The following is a 22,512-nucleotide window of genomic DNA, read 5'->3' on the forward strand; positions in this document are numbered from 1 at the left end:
GAGAGACTTTTGAAATCACACAGCTATTTTTCCAAAGGTCACTGTTGTCCCACCTCTTTTAGATGAAGACAACAACTGCTTCAAGGAAATTGGCACATGAAATTCTGCAAAGCAGTAAAACCTCAATTCCCCAGCCCACGATAATTCTTTTTGCAACTATTTCTTCCCTCAGCAAAACAGCACCCCCTTGAGCAGTTAACAGAGCCCACAGTTAACAAGCAGCGTAGAGGGCACATGTGGAAGCCCAGCCAATGGCTGGCCCGTTGCTGCTACATCTTAGGGCTTACCCACTTCTTTGCTTGCCTTGTCTGTCTTGCTCCTTATTCCTATGCAGGGCTGTTTTGGTTGGGAAGAGGGCAAGCATTGCTTCCTGTCTGGGTTCATTCCAGGGCTGGGCATGGAGGAGGGAGGGATACTACAAATTGTTATTGTTACTTCCCACTTTTTAGAAGAACACATTCTTCTCAAGGCTTCCTTTTCTTCAGCCCTCTCTTTCCTGAGCCCTTAAGAGGCACATGATCACAGTGTAGATGATGAGATTGGAATAAGGGTCAAGAGTAGCCAAGAATTTTGTTTTTTTTTTTCTGACTTCCAGTCCTGGATTTCTGGCTTTCTTTGGTATTGGAATGAGGGCTTCATTTACTTCTGGCTCCTTTACACTGTAGGCCATCAAGGACAGAGGAGCATTCTGTGGGGAAGCATTTTACACCTTCCAGAGCTAGTGTTGAACGAATACGCTGCAAAATGGGCAAGGGTTCTTCCAGTGGGCTCGATCAGTCCAAGAATAAGATGGAGTGTGTGCTGTTACCATAGTGGTCTCTCATTTTCCTCAGAGACAGAAGAGAAGGTTATGCCCATTTTCTTCTTCTTACATAAAATGCAAATGTTTTTATTCATCATTAAACAATATTGTCAGATAGTTTGTAAGGAACCTCATTTAATACTTGTTAGACACAAAAATGGCCTGTTGTAAAATTATCAGAAGGTTGCTCTGTCTCAGGAAAAAAGTTGCCTATAGAAAACTAAGCCCATTTGCCCAAAGATTAAGAATATTCAATTCTGATTAAAAGTATTTTTTTTTCCCAAAAACGATACTTTTATTTATTTATTTATTTATTTATTTATTTATTTTTAAATAGCCCTGGGTGCTTGTCTCCTTCCCTTTTAGGTTTGGATTTTATGAATTCCTTCATGTTTCAAAACTTGCAACATGCCTTTTTATATTTTTATATATTTGCTTAAAGTACCATGATCAAGGGTGGCTCTATTTGAGGAAGCTTAAATTAGCATCATTGTTAACAGCTTTGTTAACTCCACAACATTGCTGTTGTCTCAAATATTAACCTTCCAAGTGGTTTCCTGTATTTACTTACATGAAAATCGTTTGCTTTTGACTATTTCATTTTACAAACTGGGTAAACAGGTTCCAGTCTTTTAGCTTTTGGGTTAACAAAAGCTGAAGGGATGAATTAAATCCTAGAAGATTTACAAAAAAAGTCAGTACAAGAAATAATCGAGACGGGCATCCTGGTGTGTTAGCTCAGGGGCCTGATGGTGAAACAAGGTGACCATGTTCTTTTAAGCTTCCAAGACTGTTTCAAATATTCTGACTCACTCGCAGTTTTTAGACAATGTGCCTCAAATTTTGGTTGAGTAAATATTCTCTTGGTCTATGGGAGAAAGTCAACCAACACCGTGAGAGAAAGAATCAAATTTCCAATCACCAAATCAAACTTACTACAGATTTCTGGGAACAGGAAGGACATTTTAAAAGCAAAAACAAGACTTTTTTTTTAATGACCTGTTTAGTAAAGGTATGTAAGAAAAAGATCTCAGGGTCACAGTGGATAAAAAGAAGATACCTCTAAAGTAAACTCTGCAGGTAAGAAAACAAGTCAGAGGGCCTAAAAACTAGAAGTATTCATGATGATTTGGCTTCCTAAAAGAAACAAGATTGTTGCAAGTAGGCCAATAAAGCAAAGAGCTATTTTCTCATTTCAAAAAACACTGAGGGCCGGGCGCATTGGCTCACGCCTGTAATCCTAGCACTTTGGGAGGCCGAGGCGGGCAAATCATGAGGTCAAGAGATCGAAATCATCCTGGCCAACATGGTGAAACCCCGTGTCACTAAAAATACAAAAAGTTAGCTGGGTTTGGTGGCGTCCACCTGTAGTCCCAGCTACTCAGGAGGCTGAGACAGGAGAATTGCTTGAACGCAGGAGGCGGAGGTCGCAGTAAGCCAAGATCATACCACTGAACTCCAGCCTGGCGACGAGCAAGACTCCATCTCAAAAAAACAAACAACAACAACAACAACAAAAAAAAAAACACTGAGGTACTACTGCTGCTAGTAATAACAGACATTATGATATGTTCACTATGTACAATTGAAAATGCCTTAGACTTTAGCAAGCTGTGAGAGAGGTATGACTATTCCATTTTACAGATACAGAAATGGGAACTTAGAGAAGGTAGGTGACTTGGCCAAGTCGCCACTGCTAATAAGTGATGGAATTGCTGACTATATTTCAAAGGAAAGATACTTTACTACTGTAAACTGGATGGGCAGGCAGTGTGAGTTACCAGTGGCTTTCTCTGCAAAACTTCTAGAATGAACACTGCTCAGCTGCTGCAAATTCCACAAGTAAAGCACAGTAACCTTTGCAACATGCAAGCTTATGGCTCAGGGGCAGAGATAAGCAAAATCCACAGATACGTGCAAAATCACCCATTTCAAACTAATAGTTTCTCTTTTATCACAACTGAAATTCTTCCTCTATTTACTGGCTTTTGGTTTTCTTCCTCTTGCGTGGATGCGGTAGGAAGTTGTGCTATGTTCACTAAGAGGCAGAAGAAAAACATGTGATTCAAGTAAGTTTTAGGCTTACTCCTCAGATATTTGGGAACCCATTTGACCTTCTGAAAAACAAGCTTTTCTTTAGTTATAAACATCCATCTCAGTAAAGTAGGCTAACCTCTTTCAGTCAAATCCTTTGGCTCCTAGAAAATGTTTGGTGTTGTTTTATTGTTTACCATTTCTTACTATTTAGTGCTTGTCAGACATTACTGACTTGAGGCAGAACATTTGTTTGCTTCATAAGGAAAGGTCATTTATTAAAAATAAATAAAATGGCATGATTTCCAGAATACACTAATGCTCCTTATCTTAATTGACTTTGGGAATGAGTCTTTACATGAGTTTTTTTTTACCTTCCTGGATCATTTTGAAAAGGTGTAAAATGCTTCCAGAGACAATTTTGTAAAACTAAACAGATTTCACATGTTGGAGAAAAGCCTGACAAGAGGAGGATTGGGTTTTACCAGATTTTTCTATTATAAGAAACTTGCATGATTTAAAATATTTTCAGTATGTCCTTTGAGGAAAAAAGCAAACGCAGTGCTACCCAAATCATTACTAAATGTTTCTCATTTGGGTTCCATGTTTCTCTCTCTTTTTCTTTTCTTCACAGTATTGACTTGAAGCTGAAAGAAAAGCCCTAGTTGGCCACACTGGAAGAAGAGGATGCTTTTCTGGTTCATGGTTCTGTTGAAACATACCTACCTGAAAGAGACAGGGCTAATGTTACCTTTTTCCACTTTGCACTACCTGGTGCCATTCTAAATTTCTAAGGGGAAAAATAGGAAGAAAGTTTGTTTACTCCTAACGTATTTTATGAAATTGTGTGTACTTTCCTATTTTGCCAATTATGTGCCTCAAAGATTTTAGTTGAGCCTTAGCAAGAAAGTACGACCTTCCATTTCAATACTTCGTTGACACAGTGCGGTGATATTTCGTCCCTTAGACAGGTGTTTACCAGTACCAGTAAGATACCTTTAATCCACTGTTAAATATTAGTGGATTTGTTTCCATAGATTAGCTGGATTACCCTTTGGTGATTGCATTAGGTTTAAAGGACACAGGGCTCAATTCTTCCCAGGAAAGTTACCCCTGTGCGACTCCACCTTTAAAATCCTAAGCCTGACTAGGACAACCATAAACCACACAAGGTATAAAACCATCATCAGCTAAGTGCCCACTTTGTTCTTGTTTACTAGAATCTCCTTTAACTTCTCAAAGGGAAGCCAGGCTTTCTAATCCACATCAACTTTATTTTAGTTGTCAGATTGGTCATTACATTTTATGTAAATCGGTCTTTTAACAGATGATTTTTGTGATGAATGTTGGTGACCTCCACATTGCGAAATTTAAAAATGAGTGTTGCAAGTTTGGTAGCTGTCTGAGCTTCAGGCCATAAACTCAGCTCAAGATGTTACCTTATAAGTGCCAAGAGCCCAAGTGCAAGGTGGCCTACTCAAAAATCATTTGGTAGCATTCAGTTATCCATGAATTCTTCTCTCGCATGCATTATAAAAAGTGATCTGCTTTAAAACACTGTAATCTGATCACAGGCTTAAAATTAAATATGAGTATGTACTTTCATGTACAAAATATTTCCTTTATAGTCTTCATATGCCCTGTAAAATGCCAACAAGATTTCAAGTCTGTAGGCCTCTAGCGGGGTGGGGTGGCAAACCACAGCTAACTCTAGCTCACCACTGCAAGCTAAGAATGGCTTTTATATTTTGGGTTGGAAAAAACATTTTTGAATATTTCATGACACATGAAAATTATTCACATGTTAGTACCCATAAAGTGTTACTGAAACAGCCACACAAACTTGTTTTTGTGCTGTCTCCAGCTACTTTCACACAACTGCAGAGCTGAGCAGTTCAACAGACCATATGTCCCACAATGCCTAAAACATTGAGTATGTTTACAGAAAAAGTTTGCTGACCCCTGCTCTAGCAAACGCATCCTTTCCTAGTCCACCCCAATTTGTATTTAGATAGTTTCTGTAACGGAACGGACAAATGAGGCTGCAAACTAATTTATTTTTGTCAAAAATAAATGTTTTGCCATCCACAGATAGTAAAATAGAAGAAATAGCCTGCTGAAAAAGATGAGGAGCCCTAGCCACAAAATCACTGCTTAGGTTGCAATTGTCAAAAATGAAGCCTTCTTAGAAGCACCTCTTTAGTATTTACAGGTGTTGGCTGAAGTCCACACCTGACTCTGGGAACCATTCTTAGTCTCCAGTGTCTCCTATTACAAAGAAGCTGGCAGAAATGAAAATGAAGGGGAGAGAAGGGTTCCCCCCTAGTCTCACGGTAGAAAATTCACTGGGGAGAGCTGTCCAGGATACTTGGAGCTCTTGGTAGAAGGAGCCTGTAACTGCTTTGAAATAGACGTCATTGCACAGGTGACTGAGTTTCTCTGACCTCATTGCTTCACGTCTGTCTCCTCCTGTCCTTCTGCATGTACCCCCACACGCACAGGTCGGCCCTCTTTCCTCCACAAGCCTCCATCGTTTTCTCTTTTCTCCTCTTGATCAAGATACAAAAGCGAGTATCTTGTTGAACTGTATGTTCTATTGGATCTCCTCCCTCATAACACCTGGCTTGTTGGACAGAAAAACCCTACAGCCCACCCTCTCCCATAGCCCCTCTCCACTTTTGAAAGCCCAAATTACGCCTCTCCCAGAACATAGTGTTGACATAAACACAGTTACCCAATATTCCTGTTTGTTCACCTATTTGCTACTTACACTCGGTAGCATCCCATTTTGTAAAATGAATTCCATGGTCACCCTGTCACAGGAAGTAATGAAGAATCCAGTGTTCAGTGTAGTGGTGCAAACCTGAGGGCGTAGAGCTGTTCATAGATGCCTCTTGTTATAGCCAAACAGACACAGTGACAATCTCACCATTTTTATACATATATATATTTTTAACTTGTCCAGCTCATCTATGGAAAACTACTCAGGTGGTATGCTGTTTGAAGCCTCATCTTCCTATATGAAAATTGTGGGCATTTATCCCAATCAATGATTTTGTTTCAGCTATTCTGTGGTCTGCATAACCACTCTGATATTTAGGTATCTGCTATTTTATTATCTTGAAAAGACCATTTAATTGCATGTGCTAGTGAAAAGCTACCATGTAAATTCACCCCCAGTAAATAGAATCCTAGATGAATTCTAGAAAAACAATCCCTAAGCAGATAGGTAGACAGAGGTAAACATTCACATGATGTAGCTCTCTAGCTCTTGCATTCTGAGCATTCTTGCTTTGGTTCTGACTTCTGGGAACTGCTTTGCATTTCCCCTATAGATGTGTAGTTAAGGGAACCAAGGGGTCACTGGGGCAAAAGCATTGTTTCTCAAAGCTCCTTGATTAAGAGAACAGAAATCTGCACAGAAGATACTGTCAAGGAGTGAGAAAATGTGTCGGAGTGCAGTAGCTCAGTGTGGAAGAAAATCCGGAAGTTTCTGTTGAAACCGTACAATGTTCTATGGGGTTACTCTCTAAGACATTCTCTGAGGTGTGTGAGGAAGTCACTACTCCTAGCCTTTGTTAAGATATAATTTTAAATATTCAGTTATGGTACTATGTTTGCAACTCTCATCTTGTCACAATGCCTCAGTAGTTTGTTCCCTTAGAAACATTTAGATGTGCACAAATCAATCTTTTATATATCTAAAGGTTTTTCTATCATGTATTGGATTGCTCAGAATAAAGTATCTATTAGACTTTGTTTTGGTAAACAAATTCTCCCTAGTGTAGATTAATATAAAAATCTGTAATGACATAATATATCTATATAGCCTTGCTGTATAATTCAGAAATAAAAATTGATTCTGCATGTTATGGTTTTCTTTCTTTGAATCAGCAAGAATCTTGCTCTGGTTTCACTTTGCAGCAGTTTTATCTGGACATCAGTCTAGCTTATCACTTGGTACTGGAGAACTGTGTACATTTTGGCTTTTCTGGACACCCAAACTTTATTCTCTCTTCATTTTTGCCTTTCCTATCTCAGAGTTCAATACGCCAAGCTTTCAAACTGTGTTGTTTACTCTTTGGATAAGCGATTTCTTATTTTGGAAACATCTCCATGTTTCATGGTTACTTGATTTTTGTCTTTTCCTCTCTCTGCTCCTTGCCTTTTTATGGCATATATTTATTTTTAAATTAAAATGTATTAAATATCATTTTATTTGTAGTTGGAGTTCCCCCCCCCATTTTCGCAACCTTTAGGCAAAACCAGAGTTGAGAATCATGACTGTGCTATTTATTTAACTTAATAAACACATGTGTACCTCTGAGAAAGTTGTTGGACTAGTCAAAGGAGAAACTGCTCTACAAAAAGTGAGACGTTGCATCTTCTCATGATCTAAAAATGAGTTATGGTAGATACTGTCCTATACCCAAGAAAGGGATGAAGCAGAAGAAAAAGCTGACAAGTAATTGCAGGCAAAGGAAGGATATTCAACTACAAGAAGTACTGCTACATTCATTCTGCTCTCGTACCTAACTATGGTGATGGAAACTGGAGGCGGGCTAGGTGTCCAGCGCTAGGGAGAGGGCTGGGTAAATCGTGCTGAATACACCCTATGGTATACCACAGCTGTGAGAAGCAACAAACTATGTGTTCATAAAGCAACACTTAAATCATAGGGTAGAGTGGAAAAAGAACAAACTCCATGTTTATAACATAGTGCCACTTACATAAACATACACACACAAAACTACATATTCTCCAAAATCCATGTGTATTTAAGGACTTAACACACTCATTTGAGTAAGGGTAGGGCATGGAGATCAGGGATAAAGTTGGGGGCCTAATTAAAAATCAGAATCATAAGGGGTCTTTTATAAGCTGAAGTTAAAAATAAATAAAATGAGGACAACTTAAGCCTTCAGTCGTTGAAGCCAAGACTTTCAGTCATAGATTACAGAAAAGCTGTGTTCGGGCACTGTGGGTCCCCAAGGAGCCATTCCCTTCTACAGCTTCTCTTGTGTGTGCCGTGTCCCTGTGCTGGCTGTGTCCGTGTGCTGCAGAGTGCCAGAAGCCCGCCCCGGGTTGCATCATCCTATGCAGTCATGGAGCTTTTAATTCAGAGCTGGTGGCTTTTGACACATCAATCCTCAAACAGCTGTGGGCTTTATGGAGCAAGCAGATTGCCTCACGAGGCTGATTTTCCTAGATAGTTTCATTCACATCCATTCAAAATAACCCTCTTAACTAGGCAGAATTATTTCTTCTCGATATATAACCATTCCAGTGATACTTAGATGTTAGACACCAGTAACTGCTACCCATGATCTCTCTAGCCTTAGCTCTAGTGAGGGACCTGTAGCCCTTAACACCGGATCATGCTTCCCTTGTGAAACTTCCTCCTTAGACCAGTGAGCTGAATTACATTGCTTTCCCACTATATTCAATATCTATTGCTGTATTAATAAATTACAGTTGATTCTCATTTTCCACAGTCGTTATGTCCTATAAAGTCACCAAGAACACTGAGTTAGTGAATACTGAGCCGTCGCTCCTGGGGTAACCGGTCAATACATAAGTTTGTTCTATGTGTTTTTCAGTTTAAAGATTTCTTATTTAATGTATATTTTTCACTTGATAACACTGAATTCACAGCCAACAACCTGAATATAACTCACGCCTGAATGAAGCTTCTGCAACAGGTGTTTTCTCCATAAAGCACATCACAGCCTTCTTGCATTTAGGAATACCAAACAGCCCCTCATCACTAGCTTGGCGGCCATTTTAAACAGTGAAATCAACAAAAAGCCCAACAATGCAAAAAACACAAACACAAATACAGGAAACTGTGAAAAGGATACTTGTTGCTGAGAGCTGAAACAAGAAGACAGAGCCTCACCTTATGCGACCTCAGCAGGGAGCGTGTATCTCAGGCCATTCAAATTTTTCACTGCTCTGCACGTACCTGTAAATGAATGTGAAAGTATTGAGTATTGATTTTAGGGATACAAATAAATTTTAGCAAGTAGGCAAATTTGCAAGTGCAAAGTCTGTGAATAATGAAGATCGACTGTATTCCAAAACTTAGTGGCTTAAAACAACACACATTTATGATCTCAGTTTCTGTGAGTGAGAAATCCAGACATACCTTAGCTGGGTCCTCCGCTTCAGGGCCTCTCACAGGTGCAATCAAGGAGTCTCTAACAAGACACAATCAAAGTTCATCTGGGACAGAATCTGCTTCCAAGCTTACCCTCATGATCATCAGCAGGATTCAGTTTCTCTGTGGTTGCTGGACTGAGCACCTCATTCCTTGCTGGCTGTTAGCTAAAGGCTGCTCTCAATTCTTTGCCTCATGAGTCCCTCCAGCACAGCAGCTTTTTTATATTAAAACCAATGAGAAAGACTGCTAGGAACTTACAATTTTTTGCAACCTAACACAGAACTGACATCCTCTCACTGTTGCTCTATTCTGTTGGTTAGAGGTAAGTCACCGGCACAGTGGCTCATGCCTGTAATCTCAGCACTTTGGGAGGCTGAGGCAGGTGGATAGCTTGAGCTCAGGAACTTGAAACCAGCCTGGACAACATGGAAAGACCCTGTCTCCACAAAAAATATAAAAATTAGCCAGGTGAGATGTCACTTGCCTGTGGTCCCAGCTACTCAGGAGGCTGAGGTAGGAGGATCTCTTGAGCCTGGGAGGTCAAGGCTGCAGTGAGCCATGATTGCCCCACCGCACTCCAGCCTGGGTGACAGAGCAAGACGCTATCTCCAAAAAGTAAAAATTTTTTTAAAAATTTAAAAGAAGTCAGTCACTAGCTCTAGCCACATTCAAAAGGAGAATTGGATACAGGGTTGAACTATCAAGAGATAGGGATGATTGGAGGCTACCTGGAAACTGCCCACCACACCCCCGGTGCCTTCTGCAAGTTCCTCTTTGAGCTCCTCTGTTTTCTCTTACCCGTTAGGGAAGGTGTTTCTCAATGTTCAGATGGAGCCTTTTCTGCTGTTTCTCCATGACTTCAACTAGCACAACTCTTCAGATTATTCAAAGCCTGGTTTCAATCTCAGACTACAAACTCCCACTATCATTTCTCTGTGCCCCCTCCAATCTCTGAGAAGGGGTTAGTAAATGCTCGCTTCCCCGAGCTGATGAGACCATTTCTGTACTATCTCATTGTCTTTGAAATCACACATACTGGGATTCAACCTATTGGAAAGGGTCATCTCCTTTCCATTAATCCCAGCAGAAGAGCCGGGGCTGCATTTCATTGAACCAAGTTAGTTGCTTGTCTATGAGCCAACCACTGCAACGAAAGGGGTGGATTATGCAGGCTTAGTTGGGCCTGGGTCGTATCTTTACCCTTGGAGAGAGAGAAGGGAATCAGCCCCAACCAAGCCATAGTGACTGAAGTAGGGGAGTGGTGTTTCTGCAAAGGAAAATTAGTTTTCAAAAAGAAGTGGAATTAAATACCAGGCAAGATCAACAGATTCCCAGTTACGGCATCTGAGTTGGCCTTAAAGCCTAAGGAGGCTCTCTGCGGGGAACAAAGGTGAGTGTGGAGCATGGCAGGGCCCGAGAAAGGCCAGCCCCAGAACCAGCCAGCCGTCACTGCGCAGAGTGGAGCCACTCCTGAGGGACCATGGAATATTCGGTCAATGAGTTCTGAAGCAAAAATAGCCTCACCCCAATCCCCCACCTTCAATAGGTGGAGATATCTCATAAATGAAAAATATAACACGGGAAAACACTTTCTCCAAACTGAGAATAGGGAAAGGGTCGATCCATTCACCTGAAGTTTGGAGAACATGATACCAGGAAAGGATCATTGATCAAGCAGGAAAGGAGCATTGATCAAGCAGGAAAGGATCATTGATCAAGCAGGAAAGGATCATTGATCAAGCAGGGAAGGACCATTGATCAAGCAGGAAAGAAAATGACCACTAAATTCAGCCCTCGATAATATTTACTTTCCTTATAGTCCAGGTACAGCTTCCATCCTCCCTTACCTTTCCTGTTCTCTTCAGTGAAAAATGATCTAAGAAATCCAGAATAACTGTCATAGCAGTATTTGCTGAAGAAATATCTGTTGACAACTAGAATGACTTTGAAATTGAATATCACTTAGGATATAAGTAAAGGAAGTACATATAGAAACTCTTGCTATGTTTCTAATTTTAATTTTTCCTCAAAATATGTATTCAAAAACTGTAGGCCAGGCATGGTGGTTCACACCTGTAATTCCAACATTTTGGGTGGCTGATGCAGGAGGATCACTTGAGCTCAGGAGTTCAAGACCAGCCTAGGCAAGATGGTAAGACCTTGCCTCTACAAAAAAAAAAATTAAAAATTAGCTAGGCATGGTGGCACACAGCTGTAGTCCCAGCTACTTGAGAGGCTGAGGCAGGAGGATGGCTTGGGCCCGGGAGGTCAGGATTGTAGCGAACCATGATTGCACCACTGCACTCCAGCCTAGGCAACAATAGAGCAAGACTCTGTCTCAGAAAAAATAACAACAGCAACAACAAAATTTTAAATGTAACGGGTTTGTTATAAAAATTTCAGACAAAGATGTGTGTAAAGGAAAGTCTCCTTGTATCATTCATTTGTTGTTGTGTTACAAATAACCCCAAAACTGAGTGGCTTAAAACAGTACCATTCCTTCATTTTGCTCACTAATCTACAATTTGGGCAGGAATTAGAAGGAATAGCTCATCTCAATTCCAGATAGCATCTGCCAGGGCAGCTTGGCTGGGGGTTGGAGGAACCACTTTCAAGAAGTCTGGCTAGGCCGGGCGCGGTGGCTCAAGCCTGTAATCCCAGCACTTTGGGAGGCCGAGATGGGCGGATCACGAGGTCAGGAGATCGAGACCATCCTGGCTAACACGGTGAAACCCCGTCTCTACTAAAAAAAAAAATAATACAAAAAATTAGCCGGGCGAGATGGCAGGCGCCTGTAGTCCCAGCTACTCGGGAGGCTGAGGCGAGAGAATGGCGTAAACCCGGGAGGCGGAGCTTGCAGTGAGCTGAGATCCGGCCACTGCACTCCAGCCTGGGCGACAGAGCGAGACTCCGTCTCAAAAAAAAAAAAAAAAAAAAAAAAAAAAAAAAAAGAAGTCTGGCTAACCTAGATGGTAAGTTGTTTAAAATGTTAGCTACATTTAAAGCTATGATATCCCTGAAGATAAATATTGTCCAGGTGATCTTAAAGAAAAATGAGGCCAGGCGCAGTGGCTCAAGCCTGTAATCCCAGCACTTTGGGAGGCCGAGACGGGTGGATCATGAGGTTGGGAGATCGAGACCATCCTGGCTAACACGGTGAAACCCCGTCTCTACTAAAAAATACAAAAAAAAAAAAAAAAATTAGCCAGGCGAGGTGGCGGGCGCCTGTAGTCCCAGCTACTCGGGAGGCTGAGGCAGGAGAATGGCGTGAACCCGGGAGGCGGAGCTTGCAGTGAGCTGAGATCCCGCCACAGCACTCCAGCCTGGGCAGCAGAGCGAGACTCCGTCTCAAAAAAAAAAAAAAGAAAAATGAGGGAATGAGGGTTGTAAGTAAAAGAAGTGTAGCTTCCTCTCAATTGTTGAAATACAATTTTCAAAAAGTTACAAACTTAGCCAGGCATGGTGGAGCCCCCCTGTAATTCTAGCTACTTGGAAGGCTGAGGCAGGAGCATTGCTTGAGGCCCTGGAGGTCAGGATTGCAGTAAGCTGGGATCATGCCACCTCACTGTAGCCTGAGCAACAAAGTGAGACCTTGTCTCAAAAAAGAAGAAAGAAAGTTAAAAACATGACTTTCATGCAAAGTGAACACACGTTAAAGATTTGCTTAACTCTGGCCGGGCGCGGTGGCTCAAGCCTGTAATCCCAGCACTTTGGGAGGCCGAGACGGGCGGATCACGAGGTCAGGAGATCGAGACCATCCTGGCTAACACGGTGAAACCCCGTCTCTACTAAAAAATACAAAAAATTAGCCAGGCGAGGTGGCGGGCGCCTGTAGTCCCAGCTACTCGGGAGGCTGAGGCAGGAGAATGGCGTAAACCCGGGAGGCGGAGCTTGCAGTGAGCTGAGATCCGGCCACTGCACTCCAGTCCGGGCGATAGAGCGAGACTCCGCCTCAAAAAAAAAAAAAAAAAAGATTTGCTTAACTCATTAATTAATTATATTAAGTAAGATGTTAAGACTGGTCAAAAGAACAAAAATAGGAGATGTAACATCAGGAATGTTCAAATGAATTATTTAATAGATGAATTTGGGTACTATTCAATCGAGCAGCAAAATGTCATCTGTGGAGTTATTTCTACCAGTGGAAATCAACTCTACCTCTACTCAGCAATACTCATTCCTGGGGAGATTACCTCCATTCTTCAGTCTCCATCCATATACAGATGAAGTTGTCCCCAGAGCAAGTCCTATTGTCCCAGATGGGTATGTCAGACAGGCCTAGTCCAAAAAAGCATCCCATTCTCCCAGTGACAGACTCAGAGATGGATATGTGACCCAACTGGAACCTGAAAGACAGTACGATTTGGCAGGGACTTTTGTGAGAGCCACCGCATCTTTAGAGGCACTTGAATCTGGAAAGTTTGAGGTCTGCACTTGCTGGGAGACATCCTGCTACCACAAGAAGCCTAAAAATGAGGAAGCCTAGAAGAAGAGAGATGAACAACGGAGGGAAACAGCATCCTGATGGCTTTCACTGAGTCCCTGAATCAACTGTGCAGCCTGATTGCAGTCTTAACTCCAGACTTTTCTATTATATTAGTCAATATATTTCCTTCTTTCTTGTGTGCTGGGTTAAGCCAGGTAAAGTGACTCCAAATGACCCCTCACGATACAGGGGGTTCTCCAGCCCTGGTTTCTTCTTCCGTGTTAGCTCATTAAACATATATTCACTTCTCTGGGTTGCAGTTCCTCCTTCTATAAAAAGAATAAGCGATACCTACTACGAAGAGTGATAGATTAAGTAATAAATATAATATATCTTCATAATACCATGATAAAAGAGATGTCTAGGCGATGCTTAATTTTTCTAAATTAGATTATATATGCTTCTAACCTCCTGCTATGGTCTGAATGTTGGCATTCCCCCAGAATTCATGTGTTAGAACCTAAGACCCAGTGTGATAGTATTAAGAGTGGGTCTTTTAGGGGATAATTAAATCATTAGGACTCCATCCTCATGGCTGGGCTTAAACTCATACAAATACTAAAGGGGTCCAGGTGCAATGACTCACGCCTGTAATCCCAGCACAGCACTTTGGGAGGCCAAGGCAGGAGGATCACTTGAGCCCAAGAGTCCAAGACCAGCCTGGGCAACACAGAGGGACCCTGTCTCTTTTTAATTTTTTTTTTTTTAAGTGCTGGAGGGGCCAAACACAGTGGCTTATGCCTGTAATCCCAGCACTTAGGGAGGCCAAGGCAGGAAGAGCGCTTCAGGCCAACGATTTGAGACCAGCCTGGACACAATAGGGAGATGCTGTCTCTATAAAAAAAATTTTATAAACTAGCCAGATGTAGTGGCTCATGCCTGCAGTCCCAGCTACTTAGGAGGCTAAGGTGGGGGGATCACTTGAGCCTGGGAGGTTGAGGCTGCCATGAGTTGTGACTGCACCACTGCAGTCCAGCCTGGGCAACAGAGTGAGACCCTGTCTCAATAAAGTGCTGGAGAAAGCTAGCTGGGCTCTTTTGCTCTTCTGCCTTGTGCCATGTGAGGACATGGCAAGAAGGCCCTCGCCAGACACTGAATGTCAGTACCTTAATCTTGGACTTTCCAGACTCCCAAACTATGAGAAATAAATTTCTATTGTTTGTAAATTATCCGCTGTAGTAATTTTGTTCTAGCAGCACAAACAGGCGAAGATGTCCCCATTTACTAGAGTTAGAAGACTCCCAATATCAGTCACTATGGGGGCTCTTTTACTCTTAAGTGGTGAAATCTGTCACAAATTGCCTAGAAAATATTGTTTGATCTTCGGCACATCATGTTTGCTATGCGGTTGTTCATTGTGCAAGACCCTGTGGCCCATTCAAAGGCAGGTGGCTCCGCAGGCTCTTTGACCTTTAGGGTATCTGGCAACTTTTATGTAGCTCCTGAGACCACGGTGTTTGATGTTCATTGCCCCCCGCAAACGTGTTTACTTCATCAAAAGTTCCTGCTGCCACACAGGATACTTCCTGATAGGAAACTGATGCTTGTGGAATTTCCTTCCACAGCTCCTCAAGTCCTTGCAGCAAGGCTAACCTTGGGCAACTCCTTGTCTTTCAACTCAATCTCCAGACACCATACCTTCCAAGAAACACCCTGCCAAATTCACCTTCCACACAGGGGCCCAGATAGATCTTTCTAACAGATGCCTTGCAACTTTATTTCGGGCTGAGAACCACACATTTCAAAAAAAAAAAAAAAAATTAATAACCCAGAATAGCAACTGTCAAGAGGACCCTCAGTGAGCTCCACCTCCTGGTATTCGTGCCTTAGTGTAATCCCCTCCTTTGAGTGTGGGTTGGACCTAGTGACTCACTTCTAACCAACAGAACACAGCAAAAGTGATGAAATGTCACTCCCAGAATTAGCTTATAAAACCACAGTGACTTCAATCTTGTTTCCCCTCTCTCTTTTCCTCCCTCACTGCTCTGAGGGAAGCCAGCTACCATAATTGTGAGCTGCCCAACAAAGAATCCCACGTGGCAAGGAACTGATATGTAGGACAACAGCCAGAGAGTACCTGAGGCTTGCCAAAAGCCATGTGAGTGAGTTTGGGAGCAGATGGATCCTCCTCAAGATATTCCTTGTGATGACTGGAACCCCAGCCAAACTTGAGTCCAGGCTTACAAGAGAACCTGAGCCAACGAAGCAGCTGATGCCTGACTCACGGAAACTGTGAGATAATAAGTATTTCTCGGTTTAAGCCACTGAGATTTGGAATAATTTGTTATGCAGCAACAGATAACTAATACATGGCCTCTAAGATTGGCAGCCCAGAATTTCCTGGAAACGAGGATACAATTACCTTTTCCTCCTTTTGAAAATCTTTTTTGGCAGGGAGTAGAAAGCAGCACTAAATAGCTTGGTAAATTATCCTGCAGCAAATGAACATGACTTGAAGCCATGTAAGTGGATAGAACAGAAATCCCTGCAGAGGGAAATTACCACCCGCTGTCACAGTTCAGACTCTGCCATGGTGAAGCATGGCCACGCCCCTGAGCTGCCTGATGATCAGCACCATCCCAAACCCTCCTACAGAAGAAAGGAGCAGAGCCCGATGCTCAGAGGCGGAGTGGGGATGCAGCTGCCATAAGTCCTTAAACTGCTCCTTGGCTTCCCGAAAGAAACTCAAACCTGTAACTGTGACCCCCAGAAAATAACAAGCTAATTTCAGCTTAGGTTTCCAGGGATAAAACTTGAATTTCCAGATGAAAGTCTTCAAAAGATTAGAACTCTCTCCTGGCCAGTCGCAGTGGCTCAAGGCTGTAATCCTGGCACTTTGGGAGGCTAAGGCAGATGGATCGCTTGAGCTCAGGAGTTCAAGACCAGCCCGGGCAACATGGTGAAACCTCATCTCTACATAAAATACAAAAATTAGCCAGTTGTGGTGGTGTGTGCCTGTAGTCCCAGCTACTCAGGAGGCTGAGGTAGAAGGATCACCTGAACCCTGGAGGTGGAGGTTGCAGTGAGTCAAGATCATGCCACTTCACTCCAGCCTGGGCAAAAGAGTGAGACCCTATCTCAATAATAATAATATAATGAAAAAAAAAAAAGGCTAGAGCTCTTGCTATCATGGGACCCTGCCCTAAACCTGGAGATTCTGATGCAGTTCTCAGAATTAAGCCTGTCGTTAAGGCTCCCCCAGGAATATGAGCCCCTTATACAGCATCTGATGCCAGAAAGTAATATGCGGTTGGCGAAGCTGGGCTCTGGAGAGACCCTGGGCCAGTCGCCATCCCCAAATTGTCAGCTTATTCAGGCACAGTGTTTCCCCGACTGAAACACTGTGTATAGGGTGTCAGGCTTTGTGCTGTACAGTCCCAGGGAACGCTGTTGCTGTTGCACTCAATGTCAGTGACACCCGCTGAGACACACCTTTGTACAAGATGAATGGCAGGGTCTGGGGTCATACCACACTGTCGACCTGAGTGTGGGCCCTACGCATTTGATGATGTTTTCTAGACAAAAATATCCTCATCTTCCCACCATCAATCAGCCAATGAGGTTTTCAACTTTTATGAGTCCTCCTGTTTGGCCATATGGACAAGCGTTGGGGAAGGGGAGGGAAGCACAGTGCTAAAGCACCTCTCTGGGACACTTCCCCATCTCCACCTGGGACAGGCCTTGTATTTGCTCCAGTCTGGAGTATGGGAATCTGGTCCCATTATGACCATGGAGGTAAGCAAAGGTATGGTACCCAGCAATAACTTCCTGAAGGGGTCCAGGCCAGTCTCTGAGGTGCTTGCCTCACCTTCATGAAAAAGATCAACAGCATAGGCATCACATCACCCAACATCTCCAGTTCGGGCTTTTTGCCTCATGTGTGGGTGACTGAATATCTCTTTCTTACCTTGTTTTTTGAGATGGAGTCTCGCTATGTTTCCCAGGTTGATCTCAAACTCCTGGCCTCAAGTCATCTTCCTGTCTCGGCCTCCCAAAGTGCTGGGATTACAAATGTGAGCCACAACACCCGGGTGAGACTGAATATCTCTAAACTTCAACTTGGAAAAGTCAAATTAAACAATGGGGGAGACTTCTGGTTTCCAGTCAGGTGTGTAGGAAGCTTGGAAGTCGTCTCTTCTGTCCACCCAACAAGCTGAAAACTAACAATTCTTCTTATATCCGTCAGAGAACTGAAGCCATAGAGCAAACAGCTGCCCCAAAAACTAAAGAGACAGACATGCAGATAGAGAGAATCACAACTGACCAGAGCAGAAAGAGAACTGAAGCCATAGAGCAAACAACTGCCCCAAAAACTAAAGAGACAGACATGCAGATAGAGAGAATCACAACTGACCAGAGCAGAAGCCCAGGAGCAGTAACTTCCAAAGGAACTAGTGTGTCGGGAAAACCTGAACAGCCACCAATGAATTGCTGGAGGCTCGGCATGGACAAGGCTGAGAGAGTTAAAAATTCAGGGAGAGGGCAGGTGTAGAGCAAACCCCACACTTTCTTGAGTTTTAACTCCAGGAGTGCTGCTACATTCTAAGATCAGCGAAAAATGCCCTAGACATTCCCCCAGGGGGTGGGGAAAAGTAGGCATTTAAAAAGTTGCCCAGAACATTCTGTTTTTTAATAACAATGCCTGTCCTCAAGAGAAACTGGAGCCTAGGGTGACCTGGGTGAAGGAAAATACCCAACTCCAGTGGGCTCCAGCCTTCCTGTCTCACCTGAGAGGGAAAAACAAAGCAAAGCTGAGAGGCACTGGCAGAGGTGCCAGCCGAGGGGCACAGGCTCGCTACGAGTCTGAGACCTATTGACAGGACTGTAGAACACTTCCTTTCCCCACACGCTTCTGCCACATTAATAGGGCTGGCGTTTAATGACAGGGAAAACAATTAGAACTATTTAATACATCTCTACAGAATATTTAAGGCCAGGTGCAGTGGCTCACGCCTGTAATGCCAGCACTTTGGAAGGCCTAGGTGGGTGGATTGTCTGAGGTCAGGGGTTCGAGACCAGCCTGGCCAACATGGCGAAACCCTGTCTCTACTTAAAATACAATTAAAAACAAAATTAGCTGGGCGTGATGGTGCACACCTGTAGTCCTAGCTACTCGGGAGGCTGAGACAGGAGAATCGCTTGAACTTGGGAGGTGGAGGTTGCAGCGCACCGAGATCACACCACTGCACTTCAGCCTGGGAGACAGAGCAAAATTCTGTCTCAAGAAAAAAAAAAAAAAGTGACAATTTAAGAGCCCTTTAGAGAAACTCAAAGACAACAGGGAGACAAAAACAAGCCCATCAGATGAAAGTCTAGATTTGAACACCTACAGCTACAGCAAACACAGCCGAAGTCCTTGCCAGAAAAACATAAAACCTCATACCAAAGGCCTGTTTACAGTAGTTTCGTTTACCAAGGACATCACGTTCAGCTTTCAACAAAAAAATCACAAGGCATATGAAAAGACAAATAAAGTGACGGATCTGTGGTATTATTGAATAGACTATTAAAAGCATAAATTAATCTTCCCAGACACTAGCCTTTGTTTGCTCTCTAAGCCTGCCCCACTCGATAGCAGCTAAAGGCTGCTTTTACAGGACCATCAACCAGGAGCTAGGGCAGGTGGACAGCTTGAGGGGAGCCAGGAGGAGCTACACTGCCCTAACTCCTCCACTCCTCTGAGTGAAAAACAGTGTTAATAAATCAAGTGGCTCCAGTGGCTTGTTCGTTACACCTTCATTACATACAGGTATTTTCTTAAGAATAACAGAGACGGATAGATAGGTAAATGGATAGATAGATATAGAGATATAGAATATAGACATATAGGTATATAGGTATACATATACATTTAACTAAGGTTATGATTGGTATAAAGATTTTCTGATATATAGAAACTATTCATAAGTCTGAGACTTTTAAGTTAAATTCCTGTATCATTTTTACTTAACAGAGAGGCAAAACATTATCTCTCTGGCCACATCACAGCAATAACTACTCAAAAATAATTGTTTGGGTCAGGCGCGGTGACTCATGCCTGTAATCCCAGCACTTTGGGAGGCCAAGGTGGGTGGATCACCTGAGGTTGGGAGTTCGAGACCAGCCTGACAAACATGGAGAAACCCCATCTCTACTAAGAATACAAAATTAGCCATGCTTGGTGGCGCGTGCCTGTAATCCCACCTACTCGGGAGGCTGAGGCAGGAGAAGTGCTTGAACCCGGGAGGTGGAGGTTGCGGTGAGCTGAGATCGTGCCATTGCACTCCAGCTTGGGCAATAAGAGTGAAACTCCGTTTCAATAATAATAATTATTATTATTATTATTATTTTTAAATGCTCAACATCATTAATCATCAGGGAAATGCAAATCAAAACCACAGTGAGGTATGATCTCACTCTAGTTAGGATGGCTACTACCAAAAAGACAAAAAAAAAAAAAATGCTGGCAAGCATACAGAGAGAAGGAAACTCTTACACACTGTTGGTGGGAATGCAAACTAGTATAGCTACTATGGAGAAGAGTATGGCGGTCCCTCAAACAACACCAAATAGGACTACCATGTGATCCAGCAATCCCACAACTGGGAATTTATCCAAAGGAAAGGAAATCATTCTATCAGATAGACATCTGCACTCTCATGTTTATTGCAGTACTCTTCATAACAGCCAAGATATGGAATCCTAGGTGTCCAAGAACTGATGGATGGAAAAAGAAAAGGTAGTATATACACTATGGAATACTGTTTAGCCATACAAAATAAAATCCTGGCCAGGCGTGGTGGCTCACACCTGTAATCCCAGCACTTGGGTGGGCGGATCAACTGAGGTCAGGAGTTAGAGACCAGCCTGGCCAACATGGCAAAAACCCATCTCTACTAAAAATACAAAAAATTAGCTGGGCATGGTGGCCTGGGCTACAGAGCAAGACTCCATCTCAAAAAAAAAAAAAAAAAAAATTAGCCAGGTGTGGTGGCAGATGCCTGTAATCCCAGCTACTCGAGAAACTGAGGCAGGAGAATTGCTTGAACCTGGGAGGTGGAGGTTGCAGTGAGATGAGATCGCACCACTGCACTCCAGCCTGGGCAACAAGAGCAAGACTTCATCTCAAAAAATAATAAAATAATAATAATAAAAAAGAAATCCTGTCATTCAACACAACATGGATGGAACCAGAGAATATGATGTTAACTGAAATAAGTCAGGAACAGAAAGTTAAACACCCATGTTCTCACTGATACGTGGAAACTAAAAAAAGACTTCATCTCACAAAAGTAAAAAGTAGAACAGAAGATTCTAGAGACTGCAAAGGGTAAGGGGAGGGGACGGATAGGGAGAGGTTTGTTAAAGCAGCAGACCCTAACCTTTTTGGCACCAGGGACCGTTTTGTGGAAGACAGGTTTTCCATGGCCAGGATGGGGTGGGGTTGGGGAATTGGATGAGGGGGATGAAATTGTTCCACCTCAGATCATCAGGCATTAGATTCTCAGAAGGAGCCTGCAACCTAGATCCCTCACGTGTGCAGTTCACAGTAGGGTTTCAGTTCCTATGGGAATCGAATGCAGTCACTGATCTGACAGGAGGCGGAGCTCAGGCAGTAATGCTCGCTCACCCACCGCTCATCTCCTGCTATGCAGCCAGTTCCTAACAGGCCATGGACCAGTATTGATCTGCTGCCCAGGAGTTGGGGACCCCTAGGTTAAAAGATAAAAAGTTACAGCTAGAAAGAAGGAATAAATTCTAGTGTTCTCTACCACTATAGGGTGGTATAGTTAACAGTAATATATTTCATAGGTTCAAATGGCTAGGAGGAGGATATTAAATGTTCCCAAAACAAAGAAATGATAAATCTTTGAGATGATGGATATGCTAATTACCCTGATCAGCTCACCATACATTATATGTACCAAAACATTACTATGTATCTATCCCATGAATATGTACAATTATTATTTGACAATTTAAAAAATACAATAAAAGCTGAGTGTGGTGGCTCACACCTGTAATCCCTGCACTTTGGGAGGCCAAGGCGGGTGGATCACGAGGTCAGGAGGTCGAGATTAGCCTGGCCAGCATGGTCTCTACTAAAAATACAAAAAAATTAGCTGGGCGTGGTAGCACATGCCTGTAGTCCCAGCTACTCATGAGGCTGAGGCAGAATAATTGCTTGAACTCAGCAGGCAGAAGTTGCAGTGAGCTGAGATTGTGCCACTGCACTCCAGTCTGGGCAAGGAAGCTAGACTCTGTCTCAGACAACAACAACAACAACAATAAAAAAATTTTTTTTTTTTTAAAAAGTGTGGGCCGGGCGTGGTGGCTCAAGCCTGTAATCCCAGCACTTTGGGAGGCCGAGACGGGCGGATCACGAGGTCAGGAGATCGAGACCATCCTGGCTAACACGGTGAAACCCCGTTTCTACTAAAAATACAAAAACTAGCCGGGCGAGGTGGCGGGCGCCTGTAGTCCCAGCTACTCGGGAGGCTGAGGCAGGAGAATGGCGTAAACCCAGGAGGCGGAGCTTGCAGTGAGCTGAGATCCGGCCACTGCACTCCAGTCCGGGCGACAGAGCGAGACTCCGCCTCAAAAAAAAAAAAAAAAAAAAAGTGTGGTCTGGGAATTGGCAGCATCAGCATCAACCGGAAGCATGGCTGGCAACATAATCTGTGTGGCCCAGTGCAAAATAAAAATATGGGCACCTGTTCAAAAAGCAGGGAAAAAGTGCCAGTACATTTGCAAAAATGTTAAGCTTTTTTCCTTCTTCCACAGTCTCTCAACTTGTTATGGTGTTTTATATTTGCCATTTAATGTCATTCTTTTTTTTGAGACTGGGTTTCACTTTTGTTGCCCAGGCTGGAGTGCAGGGGTGCGATCTCGGCTCACTGCAGCCTCTGCCTCTTGCTTTCAAACAATTTTCCTACCTCCGCCTCCCGAGTAGCTGGGACTACAGGGGTGCGCCACCAAGTCCTGCAAAAATTTGCATGTTTAGTAGAGACGGGGTTTCACCACGGTGGCCAGGCTGGTCGCAAACTT

The 22,512-nt window shown here is 43.1% G+C and overlaps 1 protein-coding gene and 1 long non-coding RNA gene across 16 annotated transcripts in view; one reads left to right on the top strand and one right to left on the bottom strand.

Annotated features, from left to right (window-relative positions):
- Positions 1 to 6,703, top strand: part of PRUNE2 (prune homolog 2 with BCH domain) — a 301,009-nt gene extending 294,306 nt beyond the window's left edge. For all 13 annotated transcript variants that reach the window (XM_033237044.1, XM_033237051.1, XM_033237048.1 and 10 more), the window contains one exon: positions 3,471 to 6,703. In XM_033237044.1, the coding sequence (XP_033092935.1) occupies positions 3,471 to 3,501 (31 nt within the window). In that variant the 3' untranslated portion in view covers positions 3,502 to 6,703. The remainder of the gene's footprint in view (positions 1 to 3,470) is intronic.
- The window catches only part of LOC117098444, a 37,803-nt gene continuing 20,897 nt past the window's right edge, over positions 5,607 to 22,512 (bottom strand). For 2 of the 3 annotated variants that reach the window (XR_004443407.1, XR_004443406.1), the window contains exons 3-7: positions 13,193 to 13,345; positions 10,808 to 10,875; positions 8,985 to 9,036; positions 8,736 to 8,801; positions 5,607 to 5,713 (exon numbers count right to left, since the gene is read on the bottom strand). This is a non-coding gene — a long non-coding RNA (uncharacterized LOC117098444). Of the gene's footprint in view, positions 5,714 to 8,735; positions 8,802 to 8,984; positions 9,456 to 10,807; positions 10,876 to 13,192; positions 13,346 to 22,512 lie in introns of those variants that run through there. The other variant, XR_004443405.1, reaches the window with a different exon arrangement.

The sequence above is a fragment of the Trachypithecus francoisi genome, unplaced genomic scaffold (assembly GCF_009764315.1).
Source record: "Trachypithecus francoisi isolate TF-2019V2 unplaced genomic scaffold, Tfra_2.0 Lachesis_group16, whole genome shotgun sequence".
NCBI lineage: Eukaryota > Metazoa > Chordata > Mammalia > Primates > Cercopithecidae > Trachypithecus > Trachypithecus francoisi.